Here is a 26261-nt window from a genome sequence, read left to right on the forward strand (position 1 = left end):
TCTTAAATTGGGCACTGCAGCGTGCGCTAGGGCCTGGCACACCCTTACTGTCCATTGACTACATGCATAGGCCCACTCCCCCTCCCCGTTCCGTCTCATGACATAGAGTAAGGCTCTGTGTGCACTTATTTTGGCACAGCTAAAAATTCAAAAGATTTGGACCTGTTCAGTGTCACAAATAATTTCCAAACTGAATCATAGCCAGTTTGGTCAACTTTCATTATTTGGGATAAAGACATGATGAGGATCGTTATTTAAAATATTAATTGAGTCTGTAAAAATGTTAAAAGTAACAACAGGTTAAATCAATACATATTAAAATATCTTTTAACCACAAAAATAAGTTTTAATCTGCTGTTCTTGCTAAAAGGGAATTAAAAGATTGCCAAATCAATTTGCAAACAACAATCTATTTTCGACAATATGGTAAATAATTTTGTATGTTCATGTTTCTAAAAGTGAAAGTGCCTTATGCCTCACTAGTACACTTAAAATCTTGCCATGTCCTGATTTTTATTATGTGGTGGATCAGTTTTGTCGCTTTGTTAAAGTAGGACAATTTGATACCTGAATGTTTGTTCTTTTTTCTCTTATAAAGGGGAAACACTTCCTCACAATCATCAAATGAGAGGGAGCTTGTTATTTATTCACTCGCTTCAACCATCAGACAGTGCGGTGTACCAGTGTGAGGCATCAAACAAGCATGGAACCATTTTCACTAGCGCCAACATCAATGTTCTAGGTATGTCTTATAACAATAATTCCAGCACTGTGTAGATGTCACCCCACACAACATTAGAGTTAGTTTTGATAGTTTAAGTTTAAACATGTAGGGCCTGATTCATTAAGGAACTTAAATTAAGAAGTTTCTTATTTAAGTCTCCTGGACAAAACCATGTTACAATGCAAGGGGTGAAAATTAGCATTCTGTTTTGCACATAAGTTAAATACTGACTGTTTTTTCATGTAGCACACAAATATCAACTTTAAATTTCAGTGTACAAATAAGCTATCAAATATTTGTGTGCTACATGAAAAAACAGTCAGTATTTAACTTATGTGCAAAACAGAATGCTAATTTTCACCCCTTGCATTGTAACATGGTTTTGTCCAGGAGCTTTATATAAGAAACTTCTTAATTTAAGTTCCTTAATGAATCAGGCCCGGAGTTGATTCACAATCAGCTCTTTTTCTATGGACAATATTCCAATTACATTCAATTCATTCACCTCGTTTGATCCACCCTTTATCCTTTGCTGAACCTAGGATAATATGGGGCATTGAGCCTTATGTAGAATTCTAGATCCCAGTAAATTCTATTGAGGTTGTAGAAGTGAATATGAGATTTTAGTCGCTGTGTCTAAAAGCATAGAGGAAGTGCTGTACAGTAAATACCTCTCTATTCATCTACCAAAGCCCAATCTCTCTTATCTCTCTAGTTTGCAGAGTATGTCTCTGACCAGAGCCACAGCTAGAAATTTTAGTGCCTGGGTCAAGAAGGAAAACAGAAGCACCCTAGCCCTTAACTGTAACCAAATTAACCTAATATATTAATTTACCTGTGTACCCCTTCAGCCCTGTGTTCCCTGGGCGGTTTCCCCTCTCACACAAGCTTATCATTGATCTCTGACATATCGGAAAATCTGTCTAAAGAAAGTGAGGTGATAAATAATAACTCAGTAAAAAATGTATCTTTCGATCAAATAGCTAAGCTAATGTATTATGGAACAAGAAGCTGGTAATTATCAGTTCACTGTGTACTGTTAATGGTCATGTTAGTAAATTATACCCTCTACCCATCATGTTTTTTTGTTAGATATGCAGAATAAACGAATGTATCTAACTTTTCCTGCAATGTAAATGTTTCTGTTCAGAGGGCAAGTTTGTACGCACTCCACATACTTGCCCTCCCATGCTGCTATGTCATCTGCTTAATGTCAGCAGGTTTGAATTTTACAAGCCAGGTGTATAATTCATCACAATTGCCCTGTGTGTCTATTAGATACATTAACAGTAAGAAAAAAAACATTTCAATGGGTTTCTAGCCTTGGGGCATGAGTTAGAAATAAGTCCCCTTCCCCCCAGGATAATTGTTCAGATTCACTTCCATTGGGAATCCTCCAATTACACTATGCAGCAAATTCTGATATTTGCATGTACTGGGGACCTCTATGAGAAACCTGCAAGAGATATTTGGATTCCACACAATGTATGAACAGTTAGATCGCTCCCAATCAGGTGGCTGCAGAATACAAAACCAACTGTCACCAGTAAGCCCCCGCTAATCAGTAGGTCAGCTGAGATCACATTGCTGGGGATCTGTGTGCTTTGGAGGGTTCACACCATAGTTACAGCAGTGGCAGGTGTGAACTTTTTATCCAACCTTACTATTTATGTAAATACGTCAGGGGCGCACGCAGGATTTTTAAGGGGGGGTTCCCCCCCCCAAAAAAAAAACATATAGAGAGAGCTGGCCGCATGCGCAGCAGCTCCATTTCGGCGACACTGCACTGAACAGCAGCCGTGGCGCTGTCGAAGAAGCATCCGCGGCGGTGCCGTATTGTAATACAGCACCGCCACGAACGCTTCTTTGACAGCGCCGCGGCTGCTGTTCAGTGCAGTGCCGCTATGTAGGGACACTGTTCTTCGCGGAGGGGAGGGGTTTCTGGAGAACCAGAAACCCCCCCCTGCGTGCATCCCTGTATGTTACAATCCATGTGGGTACAGGACAAAAGATGCCCATGATTATGCTAAGGTTTAGGGAAAATTAGTTTTAGCTGGAGCTCACCTTTAAAAGTTCATCGATCATTACACCTTCTTTCTACAGCAATTATTTGTTTAATAGTAAAAACTGTCAGGACATTAAAATGTTAAGGTTAGATTGAATACAACAAGACTGAATACAACATTTTGCTGACAGGTGAAGCAATTATAAATCCTAAAACAAATTATTTCAGGAGAGATGTAATTTAACACTATTTGATCAGACAATTTGTAAGCAATTATTTAGATTTGTTTTAGCAAATACTAAGGGGTTTATTTATCAAGCTGTGGGATTGAAAAGTGGAGATGTTGCCTATAGCAATCAATTAGATTGTAGCTGTCATTTTGTAGAATATACTAATTAAATGATAGCTAGAATCTGATTGGTTGCTATAGGCAACATCTACACTTTTCAAAGCCGCCGAAAACTCGCAGCTTGATACATTTGCCCCTAAGAATCATGTGATTTTGCTTCCATCTCTATTCTGAAAAATATATAGCGACAAGCCTGGCACAATCACATTTTCCTGTGTACAATATCTTGTCCAATGCGTCTTCACAATCGGCCTTGTACATCCATGTTTAAAACCTATGTTACAGTCAGTAATTAGCGTCAGTTAATCTAAATCCTAACAGAGAGGCACTTTAAAGAAAAAGCATCTTTGTGTGTAAATTGTAAAAATCATTAAAACTCAAAAATGTTAATCACAGGTTACGGTAAAAACTGCAGACAGCAAACCAATATAATACTTGGAGAGAAGCACAAAAAATTAACAACTTTTTTGGGCTCCTGGGCTCTTTGTCAAAGTGCAGATTGTAATCTGTTTATACCATCATGGGAGAACATGACTTACATATGACAATTAGACACAATACAAATTCATTTTCTTAAATTTTTTATGATCAAGCATATTTAGCGGCTCATGTAGAGTTGAACGCATTTTTGTCCAGAATTTGCCCAGAACGGAAAAAGACATGTGCAAGGAAAGGTATCATTACATACATATGCTCAGTTGGACTCATTTTACTCTGTTTTCATCTCTACAATACTAGCATATTCTCCAGGTTAATATCAGGAGCAACAAGTGTAGTATAGAGGAAGCATAGAGATGTGGCTTGACAGTGTTAGTAGTAAATAGAGATGCTCAGGCTCGGTTCCTCGGAAACCGAACACACCCGAACTTAGGGGATCCGAGTACCAGTCGGCTCGGTACTGTCAAACGCCTGCGGAATTGAAAAGGAGGCGAAACGTCATCGAGACGTTGTCGGATCTTGGATCTCGCAAGTTTTGGATTCCATTTTAAGATCCAAAATAACGGTGGGTTTCCCACGGACAATTCCATCGTGCACCACTTTTCTTTTCTGCCACTGCTGTGTGGCAATGTGCACTAGATGTGCTAGGAACTGCCGTGTGTTTGAGTCATTGCTCTGTCGTTTACCATCCAGCCAGGTCGCTGCGGTCTTTGTTTGAAAGTGTATAAAAATAATATTGTGACCTGTGAGGTGACCTAAATTGACTGCAAATGACTTGAAATTAGTGTTATTGAGGTTAATAATAATGTAGGAACAGAAAAGAGCAAAATTAAGTGATTTTAGCATTTTTTCTAAAAAATACAAAACCAAAACCAAAACACACGAGGGCGGTTTTGCCAAAACCAAAACACGAAGCTAAGCCAGATCCAAAACAAAAAACAGGGGGTCAGTGAGCATCTCTAGTAGTAAATGTGCAAGTTGTATTACCCTATTTCTACACAATATAATAATGTAATAAAGTGTCATATACACAGAAGAAAATAGGGCCTGCGCAGTGTTATTAATTAATGTAAACATTGCATTTACTGTGTAAAATATAATACAAACAATTATACAAAATAGAAATTAATTTAATTAAAATTAAATTAAATTTACACACCTATAATCTTTCCCTTTAAGAATCCTTTCCTGCCACAGTCCAAATGGAAATATCTATTAAGTGATGTGAATAGACTGCCGTGACTTCATATAATATAGCAGCCACATTAATGAATTAAGTACTGTCAGCTGGCGAGGTGCATTGGCAAACATCAAAATAGAAGGGGCTAATATCAAATTGAAAGCAAAGTCAATTAAAAAATAATGTTTCTTAGCTTTAAATAAATTCCTTTATGACAACCATTGTGCTCTGAATTTAGCTACTTGAACTAACTTTCTATCGCAGCCTCTCGATGTCATATTAATTTCCAATTAACTCCCCTGCTCTGAAATGGATTCCAAAGTTGATCTGCTAAATTGATATATCCTGTGTTATGTATCTATCAAGAAAACTAGCATGCAAAAGTGAATTTGTTACAGTGCTTATCTTCCTGTTTGTTGCATGTAGTTTGTTACCTATAATCTCAATGATTAACATAATCAATTCTGTCAACCTCAAAGTGTTAAATGAAGGACAATGTTATTATAATTTAAATACTAGATATAAAAATATCTAGTATTTACATTAAAATAACATTACCCAAAATATATTGAAATATGTTGATGCCACTACATTCCCCACTATCGTTTCATTGTTCTGACTGTAGTAGCTTCCTTGAAATACAATTGCTTTGTGTTAAAACAAAATCTAATTCTTGCAATCAAAACATATATGAATTTACAATCACATTTGGGGCCTGAGTCATTAAGGAAAGTAAGGTAAAAAAAAGAGTAACTGTTCTCTAGAACTAATCATGTTACAATGCAAGGGGTTCAAATTAGTTTATTATTTAACACATGTTAAATACTGTCTGTTTTTTCATGTAGCACACAAATACTTGATAGCTTTATTTGTACACTGAAATTTAAAGTTCATCTAGGACATGCCCTACCCCAACTATAAATCTGTCCCCACATTTTAAATTTACTTCCCCCTCCAATGCAACATGATTTTGCCCAGGGGCAAAGTTAATCATTTTTTTTTGCTTGACTCAGGCCCTTGATGTGTTGAAAAAATTATTCAACAACTTGCAGCTCATTAGTATGTCTTTTGTTACTATAGAGTGATATAATATCAAAAACTAGCTAGATAATATTCAGGCTGCCAATCTGAAGGTTCTAATACGTTCAATATTAAATCCACAGATTGTATCTAGACAATGTTTCATTCCACAAGATATTAGAGACAGCGGTACGCACAGAATTGTAGTTTTGTTTCCTTTTTTACTTACTGTTATTTGTTTACATTAGGGCAGCACATTCTTTTTATTTCATTCGTTATTATCGCTTAGATATAATCTTAAATGTTATTTACATCCTATATCTTTCCTGATGTTTCTTTAATTGTATCTTTAATTGTTTCCACATATTCCTGAATTGTTGATATGAACACATTGAGCCTGTGTCTTTGACTTCATGTAGCCCTATGATAAATAACATCCTTTGGAGTTACATAAAACCAACATGAGTTATTTTATATGGTAACCAGAATCTTGTTTTTTTTCTTCCAATAGACATTAAACCATTGATACGGACTACTGATAACAGAACATACACAACAGTATTGGGGCACAATGTCTCATTACTTTGTGCTAACTTTGCTTTCCCCATTGCTGATGTCATGTGGTAAGTGAATATTCCGTTGACCTGTTACTAGCTTAAAAAAAAAAAAGTGTACGTATCTATTTAGTTTATATGCCAGTTGAAACAGGCATCATAAAATTTGCATTTATGTTAAACATCGCTTGAGGTTTAGTTGTTAATAAAAATTCTAGCTTTTGCAGTTTTACAATTAGTATTAGGTGAAGCTGAATTTACTTTACAATCTGATACAATACTAAAATTTATTATAGATTTATGGACTGTATTTTCTAGATAGTTGATAGAATTTTCTATAGCTCAGAGTCGATAAAGCAATCTATTTTCATAATAGTGTCTCTTTAAAGCAGCGACGGGCAAAAGACGGGCGAAGGGAGAAATTCAGCCCTCCAAATGTTCACTTGTGGCCCCCAGTTCATCCCTGCTTTATGCCTTGTCAATCTCTGATTTATGCCCCTTCAACTCCAGCTCTTATTCTTTATTTATGCCCCACTGATCTTGACCCAAAGTCCCACAAATCTTATCCAGAGATTAAGAGTAACATGATGCCCTTTTGGAGATAAGAAGACCACATAATTGGCCCTTGAAGAGTATCAGGCTGGCTATCACTGCTTTAAAAGGATTGGACCATCACCTGAGGAAAAATGCGATAGGGGCCAGGGCCGGACTGGGGCTAAAAATCAGCCCTGGTATCAAAAGCAGACAGGCCCATCTGCTGTGGGCTTCATGGAAAATGGCCATGGGAAGAGTGGCTGTGTCTGTCATTTTTTTGAAGCTGCTAGTGCCGATAGTGGTGAATCTGGAAAAAAGTCAATCAGTGACCGCAGGGCCCGGTGAGAGCTAGCCAGCGTTTGCCCTGTGTCCACCGGCCCTTCTGGCATTTGCCAGAAGTGACAAATGGCCAGTCCAGGCTTGATTGGAATGTTCAGATAATTAAACTAGAGAGAAGTTCCAGGACACAAAGGGAGGCGTTTGAAGGGATATCAGCAAATCTCTTAATTCTCACCCACCAATCGCATGCTACCCTCTCTTGATAGGAATGCCCAATGCTTATAGCTTTGGAATGTCCCTTACACAATCAGCTCTTTTTCTACACAGTATATCAATTCCATTAGATTCATCCACCTATTGTTGTTTCCCATTTTTCCCTTTGCTGAAGCTAGGATAATGTGGACCATTGAACCTTTTCTGTAGGAGGAATTCCAGCTTCTGGTAAATTCTATGGGGGTTATGTAAGTGAATGCGAGATGTTCTTTAGTCACTGAGGAATTTTGGATTTCAGCTTTAATTAAGAGAAGATTATGGAAAGATGCATCATAGCTTAGATTTTGCATGATAATGTGTTGCAGAACTTTGAGCTGGTTGCCATAAATTACTAAGAATTAAGTATACATATAGACTAGACTGCCATTTAATAAAGTCTGTACAAATTATTTTTTATCAGGTATCATGGGAAGACAATAGTGCAACCTGATGGTGGCCATTACAGAATAGACAAGGATGGCACCCTTCATATTCAGGAGGCGAAATCACAGGATGCTGGCTTGTACATTTGTAAGGTGTCAAACACTAAAGGAAACACTGAAATTATGGCACACCTAACACTTCGAGGTACTGGCAAATTTGCAGTAGGAAAATTAGTCACTGTTACTTAAAGTAATACACTAGATGCTTACATATGTTTTCGAATTAGAACCTACCGGAGGCTATGTGTCTCCTGAAAATCCATGGGCTAGGAGATGGCATTCTATAACCCTGATGTGTCATGTTTCCTGTGATGCCCACCTCTGTTCTTCTCTGAAGATCACATGGATGAAGGATGGACAGGAACTGAGAGAGGATAAGGAAAGGTAATGCACTCTACAGTCATCTTATAGCTAGTGTCAGACTGAGATACTTTGGGACAACACAATAGAATTCTTATGAGGCACCACTCTAAAGTGAAACCCTAAATTATTATGCTACATCCTAAAATGACCATTTTGTCATTAGGTATTAAGCCCACACACATTATGCCCAATAGTGACCACACACATTATGCCCAGCTGTGACCACAAGTTATATACCTAGAAGGCCCACATAGATTATGCCCTGACATGACCACACACTTGACACCTAGCTTAGTACAATTTGATGACTAGTATAAAATGCTGACTACCATCTAGTGACTGGTATACAGTACAGGGGTTGGGGTTGTACTGGTATACAGTACAGGGGTTGGGGTTGTACTGGTATACAGTACAGGGGTTGGGGTTGTACTGGTATACAGTACAGGGGTTGGGGTTGTACTGGTATACAGTACAACCCCATACTAATGATTTCTAGAGAAATGTATGAATAAATGTATTTGGGTGGTGCTTAATGGAATATGCAGTACTACATGAAAAAAGACAAAAATGACATTATTGGTACAGTGAGATCATAAACATTACAAAAGAGATCTAAATAGGTCTTGGGATAAAAAGAGGACCAATATACAAGATAACAAGTACTAACATTTGGAATACAGTTAACAAGTGCTAGTCTTCAAAATAGTTACAGGTAAGTAAATTGATGGACTAGAGACTGTCGCTGTGGATTCGTAGTTTGATATGGCCAGGTTCTGATGTAGCTGAAGAGGAATCAAGGTCCATAGGTTAGTATTAGCCAGTGGTAATGTTTATGGTGTTAGCAGTGCTAATGGTGTTCAGAAGGAACAAAAAGCAGTTTTAAGAGGGCAAAGAGTCTGTTCAGTGGCATATGGAGAATAAGAGACAATATGCATAGAATCATAGCCAAGGTTTGAAAATTTACAGTGTTTTGGAAGTTTAGACATTAGCGGCAAGTTTGACCTGGGCAAGCAAGATGGGTCAGGGTGTGAGCATGTACACTTGGAGGAAGAAGAAACAATGTCAGAAGATAAAGAGGATTTGATATGTGGATATGCACAGACAAAGGGTCAGAGGCTAAAGGCTTGAATAGGCAATCAAGGGCATGGACTCTACTGGCTGCAGCATTAGGGCAGAAGTGTGAATCAAATTGGTCAATTATTGAAGACAAGATGCAGTTATATAAATCCACCACAATGTTAGAGTCAGAAAACAACACTAGAGGGGAAAAACTAGCACTAAGAGAGATTATCGCAGCATCAAAGTCAATGGTGTGCGTGTTTGTATTGCTGAGACAGTAGTGGGGTGAAGGAGGGAGGAGGTTAAAGCAAAGAAAATTATATGGTGGAAACTGCCCTGGATTTGGCAACCATTCACTGGTTGAAAGGACAGTTTGGGACAACAGAGTGCACTTCAAAGGATGAAAAGGAAACCGTTTGGAAGATTGCACTCCCTATATAGTGACAATGTGATAATAAAAGTAGACCCACATCACCACACCACCTACAAGTTGTATTGAGAGAGACAGGTCATCATGAACAGCTAAACCAGCAGAACCATGTTCAGAAAGCTATCTTTTAATGAGTGGGCATTGCATAGACATGAGATCATGAATTAGTTCAGAGTCATCTCTAGTTTAATATATATCCTTGAGTCAGTGCACTTAAAAATGACACAGGTAGTATGTAACATCAATAGGATTTCTGGGATCCAATTTGGGACCCTTGGGACTAGATGTGGCAGGGGTGAAGTGGAAACTAAAAGGTCTTGCTCATAGAGGAAGGATATGCTCTATTCATGTCTACCAGATGACAGGAGGAGGAATGCTGGACTGGACTCTGTACTGGAATAAGCGACTGGAATCTGGACCTGATGGACTGGAACCTGGATGCAGGAACAGAGAGAGACTGAACCCACGGCCAGAGACTCAGTATCCCTAAGTGTGCAGAAACTTAGAAGAATTTTGTACCAAAACTGGGCCTGGGTAGGCTCAGAACTCAAGCAGCAGATTATCAGGGGTGACTACCTCCTGGACTGGAAAAGCCTGGAACTAGCATTTGGCAACTCAGAACCTACGTCAACCCTGGAACTGGAAGCCCATACCCATAAACACAGATATGGGTTCAGAAGTTGGAAGACTCAGATCAGTAATCTACTACCCCACATAGCCAATAGGTGAGTCAGAGGAATAGGCTAAAGAGAGCTGGATCCACACGAGGGGTTTAAGGATGGAATCTGTAAAGCAGCAGATGGTAACACTGAAGTAGCAGAAGGAGCTGAATCCACACAAAGGGTTAATGGCTGAAGTCTGTACAGCAGCAGGCAGAATGGAGCAGCAAACAAACAGTAACAGTGGTAAGCTGGAACTATGAAAATGTTGCACTGGCAATTAGCTGAAGTAGCTAATTGGTGAATGAAGTCAGGTGCTCAGAATGGGCAGGATGTAGCAAAATGTCTCACACAAGATGACAGCCTCCAGTGCACCAGACACAAGTCACGCCGAATGCCGGAAACAGGACTAAGACCCCGATTCATGACAAAGTGGAGTTTAAATCTTGCTACACACATCATGCCCTTCAAGCACACAGCAGAATTATGGCAGTCTGTTTTAATGTATATATAAAAGGGAGTAATTTGCCACAGCTCTTTAAGAGAGGAGTTAGGTATATTCAGCTGACAGTCTGCAGAGCAAGGCTGCAGACATTACACATTTGTACTGCAGTGCACCTAGTTTAAAGATATACAGGTGGAGGACATGTGTGACAATATAATAGTATAGAGTGTGATTTAACTTGCATATTTTTGAGGTAGTTTGGAGTTATCGTTTTCTACAGCTAACAGTAGCTGACAGGGTGTGTCTGCAGTGAGGATAATCAAGCTGAACACCTGATGAGAACTCTTTTATAAAGGTCAGGTGGGAGTGTCACCTGTCCATCAAGCTAGGGCTGTCGGAGGAGTGTAAAGTATTTAAGAGCCTGAGATGTTATTATTTTAGTGTGACAGATGCTGAACAAGTTGGCCGGTGTCTAGGGATTGGACTCTGTTAACTTAGCATTAGGGTTACAAGAAAGTGTGTGGAACTTTGTGTTATAAGTTACTTTGACATCTTGACAATATAGGAGAAGCATGGTGGTATCCACACCAACTTTGTTAGTGCTATAGTGTTCTTCATCTACTCCCACTAGACAGCCCCTCCAAAATTTAGAAGTGGTTGCACATTTGTGTCTGCTGTTTCAGTGGTTAACTGGAGTCAGCAAGAACTTTGTGTCTGAGGTAACCTGGACTTGAACCTAATCGCCTCTTTTTTGTGTTCAGCAAAGCATTTAAAAACTACATCAATTTGATGGGCACTCTACAACCTGCAGCCAAGTACCACCCAGGCACCCTAAGAACTGTAGTTGGGCCCCTTGCTACACTATGGGGGAGATTCAATTGCTGGCGATGTGGCATGCGGACATCGCGTTGCGCACATTGCCGGCAATTACGATATGAATCTCCGCTCACTTTTCCTTGCACCTCTATAACATTGTTGCGAGGTGTCTCTGCGGTTGTTCTGGAGACACCTTGCGCCAAATTGAATCTCCCCCTAAGTGAAGTGCCTTGCTACACATGAGACTCCCTGACTGCCTGGCCGGTAAAAGAGTTTCATTTCTTTTTTGGTGTGCTTTGATTTTGGCTTCAATTTGTCTCAGAGGTGTAACATCTGAGGTGTGATCTCTATTTTATGTTCTATGGAGCTATTATTTGCATAACCTCTTATAAACCTTTTATTTGTTTTAAATACCCCCTGTAGCTTTATAGTCAGCCACGCCCCCCAATGACTGCAGGCAGGAGTAACCAATGGGGGAGATGCTGAGGCGTGGGCCTTGCAAAAGGAGTGTAGCCAGGATGTCTGTTAAAAGATCAACCCAAAGCTGGTTGCAATGCATTTTAAGACACACAAGCCTACTACAAAGCTAAACGAGAATGAGGGGTGTCTATCACAGAGAGGGTTAAGGAAGAGAAAAGTGTGGGAAAAAAAGAAAGAGAGGGCAAAAGACAGAGAAGTGATGTGACAGGTTTGGATCCGGGACAGTGGGGAGGAGGTCCCAGGCTTCCCGGCATTTCTGAGGAGTAGGTGCGTGGCAGCTGGAGAGGTGAGGAGCACGTTTAAGTTATCCTGGAAAAGGGGGGAGAGCCCCCAAAGAATAAGACCCCAAGAAAAAGGGGGCGCCCATAAAAATGACAAGTTAAGTTAGCCCTGATAGGAGGGAGAACCACCATTATAATTAACAAGAGACCCCAGAGAGAGATTGGGAAGCGCTGCAGTCAGCAGTATTTCAACAATAAAGATCCGTGAGTAGCAGAGGGACCAGAGAGAGAAGAGACTCTAGAGAGAGAGTTGCTAGTGAGTAGCTGTTTTGAATGGGATCCAAGATGGGCTGAGAGCTGCATATAATAGGTGCCAGAGCTCAAGGGATATTATCAAAACAGAGGGGGAGGGGGGGGGGGTGAGTACAGCTGAGAGTAAACTAACGATAGAGTGTCAGAGTCTACTCAAGCAAATATGTGATATCCTCTCCGCAGAGGAGGGGTGAACAGCAGATGAGTGTACACAGAGGGTGTCTGACACGCAGTGGAGAGAAGCTACACTGGAGTGCAGTAGCTTGCATGTGTTGAAACCAGGAGCAGACAGCCTAAGACAGTGATGGCTGACCTGTGACACTCCAGGTGTTGTGAACCTACAAGTCCCAGCATGCTCTGCCAGCTATCAGCTAGTTATCTACTGTCAAAGCATGCTGGGGCTTGTAGTTTCACAACATCTGGAGTGTCACAGGTTAGCCATCACTGGCCTAAGAGCATGCCTGCAGAAAAGAAGCAGGGAGAGGCTGAACTGTGAGTAGCTGTGGAACCACTGTGACCAGGAAAACCTAATACAGTATTTACTGTGATACAGATGCTATGCAACCAAATTGTTGACTTGTAACTGTGACTACACCAGCAGTTCAAGATATGTGTAAGAGGAGTAAGGAAATATACTTGCAACCATATTTGTATTGCCCATTTAAGAACTGTGCTGGAGGGAGTAAGGAGCTGTATATATTTTCTTTATTACTTTGGAACCAAGTATGGTGCTGGAGTGAAGAAGTTATTTAAATAAAAGAGTTTTTTTTGTGCTAGAGATGGTCTGGCGCACAAATTATTAAGACATCTGATTGCACTACACCCCATGTTACATCACCTGTGTCCCAACATCATCAAAGAGACTTTGTAAAATAAAAAAATCTCTGGCCATCTACATCCACGCCCAATAGCTAGACAGAGTTAGAGAAGTAGGTACACTGCCTAATTTGTGTACCTCAACACTACACACAGTGGTGGGAGTTACATGTTATATTATTATTTAAACTCATTTCGTCACCTCCATATACAGCATCACTTCCTTTTTGTTTTTTGTTTACTGAAACTTTTTCTTACTTCCCTCATGCAGACTACATGTGAAATTAAACAGTTTGTCAATTTACAATGTAACCTGGGAAGATGGAGGTACCTATATTTGCATGGCAAATACCTTACTGGACTCAATGGTTGCACAAACTCAGCTGAGCGTGAAGGGTATGTACTAGAAAATATGGTGTATGAGATGTATAAACAACAAAGGTGATTGTTATTATTACCCTTCATATATTCTACAGAGATGTACGATATGGGACACAAATCATGACTATTAATACAGGAAAACACAATGAAACAGAAAGTGAGAGGTTTCTAGTTGCTAGAGAATACAATAAAGGTGGTAACTAAAGAAAAGTATGTACATGCCCAGATTTGTGGAAAAGCCACATGGGCCCAGGCCAGGAATAGGGTGCCAAAATTGCAGGGTGGAAGGTTGCCCCTTATGCTGTATGCACAAGCCAAGCATAAGTGCATTGATGGTGAGGTATTGGTGTAGGATTGTAGACAATGGAGATAGATGTGTTGGAATACTGATCTACCAGGTAAGGCACTTTCTAAGTAAGGAAAGATGGACATCCTTGGGTAACAAGTTTTTGGTTTGGTTATTGGGTAAATTTGGATGCCAGAGATATTTTTGATAAGGGCATGAGTAAAAAGAGTAAACGACGGGGCAGAATCTTATATGGCTTCAAGACAATGAGCTTGTTTTGTGAAAATACTGGTAAAATTGTTAAAAAAAAAAGATGATACTGAAAACCAAAGATGAAAATTACATTTCCATGGATAAAAGTATTAATAGTGGGCAAAGGACGCTAGATCTGATGAGTGTGGAGCCCCAGTTGATTGAGAAGTTCTGAATTAGAACAATTGAATTCAATAAAATAGGGTTAGATATTTAGGACGAAAACCAGGCTAGGGCTATGCCCTTTAACATCAAAGCAGTCATATGTTTAGAAGAGAACACATTTGTAAGAACTGTATTTTTAAACAAGGCTCTATCTGATTACATTCCATGGACTGAGAGTATTTTTGGAGATGGCATATTTGCAGTGCTTTATGCACATAACTAGGATGAATTGGGCTATTCTCACACATATGAACTCATTTAGCTGTTTAATTGTGCCTCGTCTCTCACTTATGCAGAAGATGGATATTCACAATATTTTATTCAATCATTTGCTTCCTAATGACAGATACAGTATTTACCCTACCCAACAATGGAGCACAAGTCATTTTTATGCAGTCTGTATGTTAATATATCCAGGAAAATTGTGGATAATGCTGGAAGAGCTACAACACTAATACAGCACCAATGTTTAAGTGGCCACTCATTTTCTTAGAATAACAGTGAGAACAGCCCTTACTTGTCTTCATCAAGGGCTAATTTAATTCCAGACACGTCTGTTACGCCACACAAATAAATTGTGCAATTGCAGAAGTGCAATGTTATGGTGGCCATACATGGGCAGATCCAGGATCATCATACAATCTGGCCACACACATTGCCTTTTGAGTGCTTGCCAGTGCAGTCGGATGATTGAAGAACTCAAACACGATAGCCATCACATTCTGACTTCTTTAACCTTACGACTACAATAGGATAATTTTCGAGCATCTGCGTCATTTTGTGTCCACATAAGCTGTGATATCAGTCTTGTATTTCTTTAGATATTATTCACAACCCTTGGGATCTCTGCAAATGTATAGTTCAGTTTTTTGTTAGTGGACAAGTTGGTATATTTAAAGTCAAAACATAAAGGGCCTGATTCACTAAGGAAAGGAAAGCAATAAAATGAGTAACTTTGAACCTTGGCAAAGCCATGTTATAATCGGTTATTTTTGCTGTACTTTCCTTAATGAATCAGGCCCAAAATGCATAACGTTGAAATATGCCCCACTAGTTGCTATGGAATAGTTTTCATTTAATCAAAGATTTGCCCATAAAATGATTTTTTTTTCTTTGATACCTTCTATAAACACTTGGCCCAGGTCTCCACTTGCATCTCTTTCTAAGAAGCTCAAAAGGGGTTAATAGGGTTTGAGATATACATAGAATATTAGATGCATTGAAGGTAGATAAAGCACTTATTTTTCAATAGCTACTTCTATCACTAAATTGTTTTTCATCTTAGATGTTCCAATGCCCCCAGAAGATTTGCGTTTTTTGGAGGAGCAGGACCGTAGTGTTGTGTTGTCCTGGACAGAAGGTGACAGCCACAATAGCCCCATCTCAGGTTTGTCATAATAACTTTATTACTAAATGTGTATATGGTTAGAAAAGATGTGCAAAATTAACCTTTTTATGAAAACATGTAATTCATCTATGATTTGCATCCATATATTCCATATTTCTATAATCCTCTGTTTTTCACAGAGTTTATCATCCAGTCAATGAAAAGCATTAACGAGCAAGGAGAATGGGAGGAATTAACCAGAGTCCCAGGAAATATCACTGAAGCTCTTTTGCAACTCAGTCCTGATTTTAACTACCGATTCCGTGTCTATGCTGTAAATGGAATAGGGAAAAGTTCCCCAAGTCTTGCTTCAAATATTTACAGTACGCCACCTGCAGGTAACCCCATGAATGTCAACTGGTGTGATATGCAATACCATTAGATAATAGTTTGTTTTATTTTACCCTAGTGACACATGTATGCAATAAATGCATTATAGTGAGTTAGAATTCACTAAATAATATGCTGTATAATCTAAATTGTCATTCAAACTGCATTTGACAATCATATGCAATTAATCACTATCCAGACAAAGAAGAGGTAATACATGATACCACATATTGATTAGTGTAAATTATAATGATTTTGAAAGCCACTACGATGTTCTGTGATAATATACAGCAAGTGGCTACAGTTTAAAAGCTCTGATAACCAGTACAGGCTGTTATACTGCACACACAGGGCCTGATTCATAGTAGAAAGCAAGCGCAAGCGCAACTTGTAATTGAAAAAGTACACAGTATTCAGAGTTGAAGATGCATCCAGTTGAAGATGCGTCTTCTTGACAATAGATACACCCTCTCAGACACTTATTTCCAACTTGCTAACATGTACAAAAACAATTACATATGTTACGGACACAATTTTTTTTTTTAACTTTGCTACAACATGCTCAATAAATCATAATCTATGGCCTAGTGACTACTAATGTCTTAATAATTGTTTGCGAATTTCATAGATCGGGACTTGCTCCCCGATTCCACCCACTTCCTAGTAAAATGGTAGGGAAGGGAGCCTCAATGACACTCTTTGCAGTGTAAATGACCAAATTGTTGGTACCACACCTGCCTACAAATTTTACAAGAGGTTTTTAAAAGTAGGAAAGTATGATAACCACAGTACTATGCTCACTATTACACACAGTCATGGGAAACCCCCTAGCTTATAAATAGCAGTGGCGGTTGTTCCTCAATAGAGGAATAAAGTTCATGTCCGTCTGATTATGGGTTTATTATTTTGCCAAGCAGTATCCTGTGGATTTTTTGGGTTCTACAAGAAAGAAGAAAAGAAGATTTTTTACAACTACCAGTGAAATCTTTTTTGAGTATTTTTTTTTTTAATGGATAGCTACAGGACCTTGGATGTGATTTTTTTGGACACCTACAGGACCTTCAAATATCATGTTTTTATTATGGACTCAAGCATTATGGATTAAAAGACTAAAGATGGTAAGTATATTTGGGGTTATATTATTTTTAATAAAAAAATATGGTTTAAATGAGGGGTGCGATTTATTTACATTTTAGTTTAGTTTTTTAATTTTTATTAAACTAATGTGGTTTCAAAGAGGCATGTGTTTTATTATAATTTTACTTTGTGGTATTACATGGTTCAGGGGACCCTGGGTGTCAGGCATGCTGGTACTTGTGGTTCTCCAACTGCCAGCATGCATAGGTATACTTGGGCTTGTAGTTCTACAAGCACCAGCATGCCCAGACTATTAATGGCAGCCCGAGTGACTGGGACTTGTAGTTTAACAAACTAAAATAGTGCTTTAAACATTTTGTTTATTTTTTTTACACTTTATTACCCAACACCCACCTCCCAGGGCTATGGGAACAGTCCTAGTGCTTTCAGCATGGGGATGTGTATTTTTCTGTGGGCCCCAACTCCCTAAAGGATCCAGCCCTGTCAGGGGCGGTGCTAGGGTCCACGGCGCCCTAGGCATTTTTAAAAAAGCGGCGCCCCCCCCCCCCCGCAAAAATCGCCTCCCTCCTCCCTCCTCTCCTTACCTTGTCTCACCACCGCCGCCTCTCTGCTCCGTCTCCTCCCCTCCACTCACTGACACTAGTAAGTGGAGGGGAGGAGACGGAGCAGAGAGGCGGCGGTGGTGACAAAATAGCCTCTCCCCCCCCCCCCCTCCCCGTCCATCTGAATGCTGTGCGGCGGCCGTGACAGGTATGGTCAGCGGTCGCCGCACAGTTTTAAAGTATTTTAGAATACTGTGGCGCCCTCCAGGCGCCCTCCAGAGCCCGGCGCCCTAGGCAAGTGCCTAACCTTGCCTAATGGGAGCGCCGGGCATGAGCCCTGTACTGAACAGTCTGTGGCTGGTTTGTTATTATGGCATGGGCTCCCCATGCTGCGAATTCCCCTACTATAGCGCCATCAACCCTGGCTGACTAAAATCGGAGAGACCCTGCACTCCCCTTCCCCCTGATTTTGCGATTACCAGCACTAGGCTGGCTGGGTTAATAGTGTTAGGAGGAGGAACACAAGCCTTTTTTTTTTTTTAATCTTTCTTTTAACACAGTAGTAGAGTTGACTGCAGAATTGATGCAAGTGATACAGCAGAAAAACAGGTTACTCTGACAACTGTAGAGCTGGATATGGCCATTGATGTGTGCGCTCTAGTTTGGCACACCCGTACTGTAAAATGGTTACAGTAACACGCCCCTTCTCCGCCCAGCTCACTCCCCGATATAGTAGGCTGTAGTATGTGTCACTTGTGCTCACCAGTGCACGAAACAGGCTACATTCATGGCTATATCTGCCGGTTCTGGGCAATTGGCAGATACATGCTTGATGAATCAGACCCTAAGCCTCCCTCTCCCTAACCAGCTTCAGCATTAAATAAAAAAACAGCTGTGTTTAACAATTAGACATTTCCCACTGCAGTCAGCCCATAGAAAATTAATAGCATTGACATTTAAGAAATATATCAATATCCCCTAAACCAGCTCCAACATTAAATTATTAGTATTCACATTTAATAAAGAAAACCTATTTCCCCTACGTGCCCCTACATTAAATTATTAGTATCCGAATTTAATAAACCTATTTCTTCCCAAACAGCTCAGCATTTAAATAATTAGTATTCAAAGATAATAAATGGCCCTTCTTCTCTCCCTTATGTTCAGTTTTGCCCCTTAATTAATAAATAATTATTGTCCCCATAATTTATAAGTCAATGATGCCTGCCCTTATGTTCTATATGGCAAGATAGCTGAAATACAATGTTTGAGCTATCTAGCCAATCAGAAGCAGGTATTAAAAGCCTGTTTTTTTTCTGACGGTTTTGATGTCGATTTTGACTAAACCGCCTGCAGTTTGTTTTCAATCCGCCGCACATCTCCAGGCATTTAACATCCCAGTTTCAAATCGCCCTATAGTAAATGCAATGGTTTGGAGTACTAACTGCTGGCAATATGTGGCAGTTTAAAACCACCACCAAACATGATTTTAAGTAAATCTACCCCATGTCTTTACAACTGCATACTTGTGGCAATTACTGCACATGACATGAGGTATAGAGTGATAATTGTCTTAATTCCTATCTGCGGCAAATTACAAGGTGATGAATGTTGCACTTCTGCTATACTAATTACTTTTGTAGCTTCAATAAGTCTGCAGTGTATTGTGACCTTAAGGGAATCCAAGGATCATGTGTGGAGATAAATTAACCTCCTAATGAACATTCTACAGATAAAAAGAACAGCATTTTGAGAAATAGTGCAGGAGGTGGAAGATCCAGCAAAATTCTCACCACAAAAAGCTGTAGGATGCATTGTAAAATGTGCAGATAAAGATTTAGAAAATTACTTATACCTGAAAATCAGGTATAAACGACTTGCATATGAAGGCATACTATATATCAGATGTACACGCAAATATTGTGCATGATGAGCATCCCATAGGTTTGTCTATCGTAGTCACTCCAGAAAGTAACAAGCAGGACCCTATAACACAGTCCCTGTCATCTGCAGCCCTGCCCTCACTAAGACTAGGTACACACTGGAGAATTTTCCTACCAATGTGTTATCTACAACGATTGTGCCTCCGACTGAAGGTCGGACCGGTCGGGCGATTCATGCATACACACTAACACGATTTACCTTCAGATCTGAGCTCTTCATCTGGTCCTGTAGTCGTTTAGAGAATGACAGCACAATATTCATTCATTCATTCATTCCTGTCACACTGATTAACGGCCTTGTTATAGCTATCCACATGTCGTGACGAATTTTGTTAGCTTTTGTGACAAAATATTCAGTCTCAGAACAAACAAATTATTCAATCTAGCGCACTCTTTACATTTAGTCACCAGGACATGTTCATTACCGACATCAGCTGAAAAGACCATGACTCTGTAAACTCTATGGAGATCGTGTTTGTGAGTGCATACACACTACATGATCAGAAGGTGATTGGAATGAGATTATTAAACAGTACGATTAACCAAATGAAACGACAATCGGCACTTTGGAACGACTGTCGTTCATTGTGTAATTAGACATACTAACGCGATATGTGGCTCAGCGGTCGTTTATCGCTTGGCCACATATTGGTGATTGGTCCGATAACTGTCTGAAAAACCTCCAGTGTGTACCTAGCCTTACAATCACCCTAGTGGACAGCTCACTGCTTCATAGAAAATCATCACACCATTTCCTAAAATACTATGTGATGCTGTTAACACTATTCTTGTCTGATTGACTACAGTAGATGAAAACTGATAACAAAGACGGTGCACCTGAAGCATTAATTATTCTCCACACTTCTCAGTTGTCTATCACATGAGTCAAATCATAGATTGATTTAGTAGAGCACCCAGAAGTTATAGCTTCACTCCTAATATACTCAGTTGATGCTTCTTAACATGCAACTTCCTAACATGCTTAATATGCATCTCCCATAAATTGACTTAACAGTAAAGCTTGGTATAGAAACCTTAATATCTGATCAATTACAAATATCTGACTTATCAGCAGTTGGATAACAGAATCTATTCACTATTATAAAAAGAATATAACATCCTCTTTTCCTGCAAATAGGACATTCAGGAGTGCACAGAAAATACATTTGCACTTGAATTGCCACAGAGGCATTTTCCTGCGACACAAAAACAGTATAGCATAAATCATCATGATATAACAGAGGCCTGATTCATTAAGGATCTTAAATGAAGAGGTATCTTATTTCAGTCTCCTGGACCATGTTACATTGCAAGGGGTGTAAACTAGTTTTCTGTTTTGCACATAAGTTAAATACTGACTGTTTTTTCATGTAGCACACAAATATCACCTTTAAATTTCAGGGTACAAATAAGCTATCAAGTATTTGTGTGCTACATGAAAAAACAGTCAGTATTTATCTTATGTGCAAAACAGAATAATAATTTGCACCCCTTGCATTGTAACATAGTTTTGTCCAGGAGACTGAAATAAGATACCTCTTCATTTAAGATCCTTAATGAATCAGACCCCTAGGGCTAGATTTACTAAGCTGCGTGTTTAAAAAAGTGGGGATGTTGCCTATAGCAACCAATCAGATTCTAGCTTTCATTTATTTAGTACCTTCTACAAAATGATAGCTAGAATCTGATTGGTTGCTATAGGCAACATCCCCACTTTTTCAAACCCGCAGCTTAGTAAATCTAGCCCCTAGTCTTTAAATAATTAAGAACTATGGGCCTGATTCATTAAGGATCTTAACTTAACAAACTTCATATTTCAGTCCCCTGGACAAAACCATGTTACAATGCAAGGGGTGCAAATTATTATTCTGTTTTGCACATAAGTTAAATACTGACTGTTTTTTCATGTAGCACACAAATACTTGATAGCTTATTTGTACACTGACATTTAAAGTTGATATTTGTGTGCTACATGAAAAAAACAGTGAGTATTTAACTTATGTGCAAAACAGAATGCTAATTTGCACCCCTTGCATTGTAACATGGTTTTGTCCAGGAGACTGAAATAAGAAGTTTCTTAAGTTAAGATCCTTAATGAATCAGGCCCTATATGTTGAAATAGAATGTTCTGCAACATAAATATAATACCATAATGAGCACACCCTTATATTTGGTACCTAACGCAAATGTACAGCGCAGAATTGCTCTATTGAAGAGTTATAAAGTGACATCATAAGTGAACACACATAACTGTCCCTGTTTCAGAATTATATATAATATACTCTAAGGAGATATGCTAAAAGCACTTTGTATCATGAGAAATATTAATGAAAGAAGTGAGTATATTTAAAATCATATAACATACTTTATTGGGATTAAAATATACATGTTTCAAATGTCTTTGTCTTTCTTTTCCCATAGTCATATCTTTATGTTTGCACAGACAGTAGATGAATTGTACGTACAGTCATTGTGCTAAACAAGAGCTGGAACATGTACATGGCATACAATATTTTTTATATGCGTTGGAACAAAACATTTGTAATTTCCTGTCCATGGTGGAACCGCTGAATCTGTTACCCGTCTTTCATTTACATAAGGTTAATCTATGAGCTGCACATACAGGTGCTGATAGTAAAAAAAAAAACCACTAGTTAAAGTGTGGACAAAAACTTGTGCTTTGCCCTTACTTTGGTAGAGCATAGAACATCATAGCTTCCTTGTTGTGTAGTTTACTATGTACTTAAATAGCTTTCAAATCAGATGTTGACTGTGACGGCTAGAAAATCTGGTCTGATGATGACTGCATCTGACCATGTATATGGTTACTGTACAATCTCAATTGTGTTTTTTATGATCCAGCAGTTTGGCCCAAGTGCAGAACAGTCAGATCTGTCAGATGTATGTGTATGGTCAAATTTGTCAGAGATTCCACCACTTAGCTTTCTGGCCTGGGTATGGGCCCCTTAACATTAGAGAGGAGCTGCCAGCATAGTTTTGGCTATTCACAGGTAAAAAACATAGCTGAACAATAATTAGTTCTACCACATACATTTAAATTTTAACAAATAAAAAGAAAGTTCATTTTTTAAACAGCTTTTTTTTAAAATAAATGCATTACAGGCAAATTAATGTTAACAATTGCTTTTATTAAATTTTTTGTCTTTTTAATGTTTCAGCTCCTGACAATAACCCACTTTCTGTGTACGTTGAAGCAAACAGACCCGATGAAATGACAGTGAGATGGGAGGTAAGAGGACTCTGGACCATTGCAGGAAACAATTTCTTATGGATAAATTCCTCCATTGGCTCTCAGAAGTGTTATTTGACTGCTAAAATTACAAAAGCATTTAACTGTATTGTCATGTGTTATTGTATGAGCAAGGTAACTTTCCTGTGAATTTGTATTCTAAAGCCTGCTGAGATAAGTTTCTCTGTGTCAGGGCCAGTTCAATTGAAATAGGCATCCCATGTGCCTCTCCCCCCAGCTTCTTGCCTGGTGTAGAGCAAGCGAGGGAAGGGAAGAGTAGGGCATGTCTGTCTCATTACTACTGAAAGTACGAAGCGTGCAGCTAACAAGGAAGGGTGTCTGTTTAGGTTAAATCCTAGTCATGTTATGGAAGTATCTTATAACTCTCGTTTTGTAAATGTTTCCATCAGCCTTGTTTGATAACTCCACAATCACATGATCTCCTTTATTTTCAAACTGTTGTAATTTAGTTAGGCTAGGCAAGTTATATCTGACCTCAAGAGATATTAGGCAGGTCTAGGCAGGAAATTCTTATTTGACATATGGAATTCATGAAGTTTGTTGTATTCTTGCGAGGTGATTAATAATAAAGTTGTGTGAGATGTACTCGCACAACTAAACATCACCTCTGTTGCTCTAGGTATATAGTATTTAATTAATTGATCACTGTCAGAATTTTAGTAGTCAACTATTTCCAGAGTTAGGATTATTGAACACCAAATGGCTGGTATTCTCCCTCTGCACATTCACCTTCTACCCTTATAATATAACGATACATACTTAATACCTGAAATAAAACACGGACACAGTTTTCAATTTTGTTGAACTAAGGTCACATTTATAATTGTATAAATGGTGGTAAAGAAAGCAATGTAAGGTCATCTATCAAACGAATACTATACAAAAAACATAGGGATGGCTAACTGGCCCAGAATCCCAGGAGTTTACTTATACGTCAGAGACTACACTGCTGGCTTCAAAGGGCAAGTTTGCTGAAATGCTATGGTAATTTTAACATGGATTTCCCAGAACTGTGAGCAAAAATCAGCGTTGAAATTACTGTAGTAACGGTAATAATGCGCACTATTACTATAGTAACGGTAATAGTGCACGGCTCGCATTGTTCTGAAGTACAACGCGGGGAATTGAATTTCCCCCTTAAAGTAAATAATTGCTTTTGTAGCTCAGATATATAGTTAGAAGTAAACCATTTAGAGGGGGGGGGGGGCATATTTAAAATGTGTTGACAGAATTTTTGGAAGGGGAGATGTTCTAGTTCAACGGTATAAAAATACCGCTGGCCATTATCTGTGTGGTACATGCAATAGCCAGCAGTATTTTCCCTGCATTAAAAAAATGCATTTGCACCCTATGCATTGTGCATGGTTTTTCCAGGAGCAAATTTGTACCATTTAGCTGGATTTGCTCCCAACACTAAACAAGACCATAATGTCCAGCCTCAAGGGGTGTCTTCATGTCGTCTGTGGAGAACTGATCCGCTTCTGTCAGAAATTTTGGTATGGGCCATTAATGTATTTTGACCCAGTGATCACCCCCCCCCCCTTCTTAATCATCTTTTCTCTAGTATAAATAAATCTAGCTCGGATCGTTTTGCTCATATGTGTGAAGTAGAAGCTGGATGTATCTGTCACCAGAACATATTGCATAGAGTATATTTATCATTATTCAGTAATAAGTATAGGACAGTAAATTCGACCTGAACATGCTAATTTTTGATCTGTCAGATAGTCTGATATATTTCCACAGATCTACAGTATATTGTTTTTATGTTTAATTTCAGCCTCTGAATTTGGATGAGCATAACGGTCCAGGACTGGAGTACAGAGTCAGTTGGCGCCTCCAGGGCGTGGAGACAGAATGGCATCATAAGAAAGTTAAACATCCCCAATTCGTTATAAAAAACACACCAGCCTTTGTTCCATATGACATTCGTGTCCAAGCTGTTAATCACATAGGAAGAGGCCCTGAACCAGAGATACGAACTATGTATTCAGGAGAGGACAGTGAGTATCATTTTCTGAAACTGTAAAGTGAACAGATTCTAAAAAGCGTGCTTTAATGTGTTACTGTAATGGTTGAATTGAATTGTCTTACCGTCCCTTGATTGTCACCAGTAGCAGTGACATAAGTGTTGCGGCAGCTGCGGATCACTGTGCTTTAGCTTTGTGCCCCAGGATTTCTGTGATATCACCTCCCCTGGTTCCACCAATCATGGAACCAGCTATTCGATCCTGTGGTTGAAATTACAGCATCTGATACCATTGGTTCTCCTGCAGTAAGCACAGATTGGTTGCTGTAGTTCACTGAAGTAGAACAAACAGTAGTGCATGCTGTAGCTGTTATAACTGGACCTACTGCAGTTTAAGGTTTAATCCAGGGTTTCCAAAACCCAGTCCTCAGGGCTCCCCAATAGTGCAGGTTTTCTGGACACATATGACATAATTAGGACCACCTGTGGATCTGTTACAATGTGTCAGTCAGTAATGAATACACCTGTGTTCCAGCAAGGAGATATGGAAAACCTGCACTGTTGGAGAGCCCTGAGGACTGGGTTTGGGAAACCCTGGCTTAATCCCTTGACAACATAAACAGCATCATGTAGGTGAGAATATAGGTAATAATTGATACTGTATGGTCACAGACCATGTCCAATATACATTTGGGTGTTATTGGCCATGCAACTGGATTGAGTCTATCAGTTGCCTTTTTAGTATTTCTATTTTAGTTGATTCAATATGTGTGAACCCTCCCTATTAATATCACCCTATTTATACTTATTACATAGCCAACTGTTTGATACCATCTAATAATAGAAATACATTGGCGCACTTGATAAATTCTAAAGCATATACAATATTTTATTGCAGTTCCTGATGCAACTCCATCTCATGTGTCAGTGACCTTTGTAAACCACTCCATAGCAAATGTGACATGGACAGAAATCTCTCAGGACAGAGTGCGAGGACATCTCTCAGGTTACAAGGTATAGTATTTCTTTATGAGGATAGAGGGATCTGACCACATACAGCGTGTGCAGTCACATGATGTGCTAGTCATATGACAGTTTATATAAAGACATTTAGACAGCCGGCATGTGGTTTATTACATTGCTCAGACAATCAGTTTGCTGTATAATTCAATCACTGTGGCCAGTTTGTACATTTTTTTCTGTAGTAGTGAAATCAGTAGCTGTTTGTTCCAGCAGTATTGCATACTGTTGTATGCAG

At 39.2% G+C, this 26261-nt stretch overlaps 1 protein-coding gene across 3 annotated transcripts in view; it reads left to right on the top strand.

Annotated features, from left to right (window-relative positions):
- CHL1 (cell adhesion molecule L1 like) overlaps positions 1-26261 on the top strand; it is a 110983-nt gene that overhangs the window by 69971 nt on the left and 14751 nt on the right. For all 3 annotated transcript variants that reach the window (XM_075183074.1, XM_075183076.1, XM_075183075.1), the window contains 10 exons: positions 599-742; positions 6228-6339; positions 7757-7923; positions 8006-8162; positions 13651-13775; positions 15749-15850; positions 15991-16188; positions 22943-23013; positions 24815-25037; positions 25902-26017. In XM_075183074.1, the coding sequence (XP_075039175.1) occupies positions 599-742; positions 6228-6339; positions 7757-7923; positions 8006-8162; positions 13651-13775; positions 15749-15850; positions 15991-16188; positions 22943-23013; positions 24815-25037; positions 25902-26017 (1415 nt within the window). The remainder of the gene's footprint in view (positions 1-598; positions 743-6227; positions 6340-7756; positions 7924-8005; positions 8163-13650; positions 13776-15748; positions 15851-15990; positions 16189-22942; positions 23014-24814; positions 25038-25901; positions 26018-26261) is intronic.

The sequence above is a fragment of the Mixophyes fleayi genome, chromosome 8 (assembly GCF_038048845.1).
Source record: "Mixophyes fleayi isolate aMixFle1 chromosome 8, aMixFle1.hap1, whole genome shotgun sequence".
NCBI classification, from domain to species: Eukaryota; Metazoa; Chordata; class Amphibia; order Anura; family Limnodynastidae; genus Mixophyes; species Mixophyes fleayi.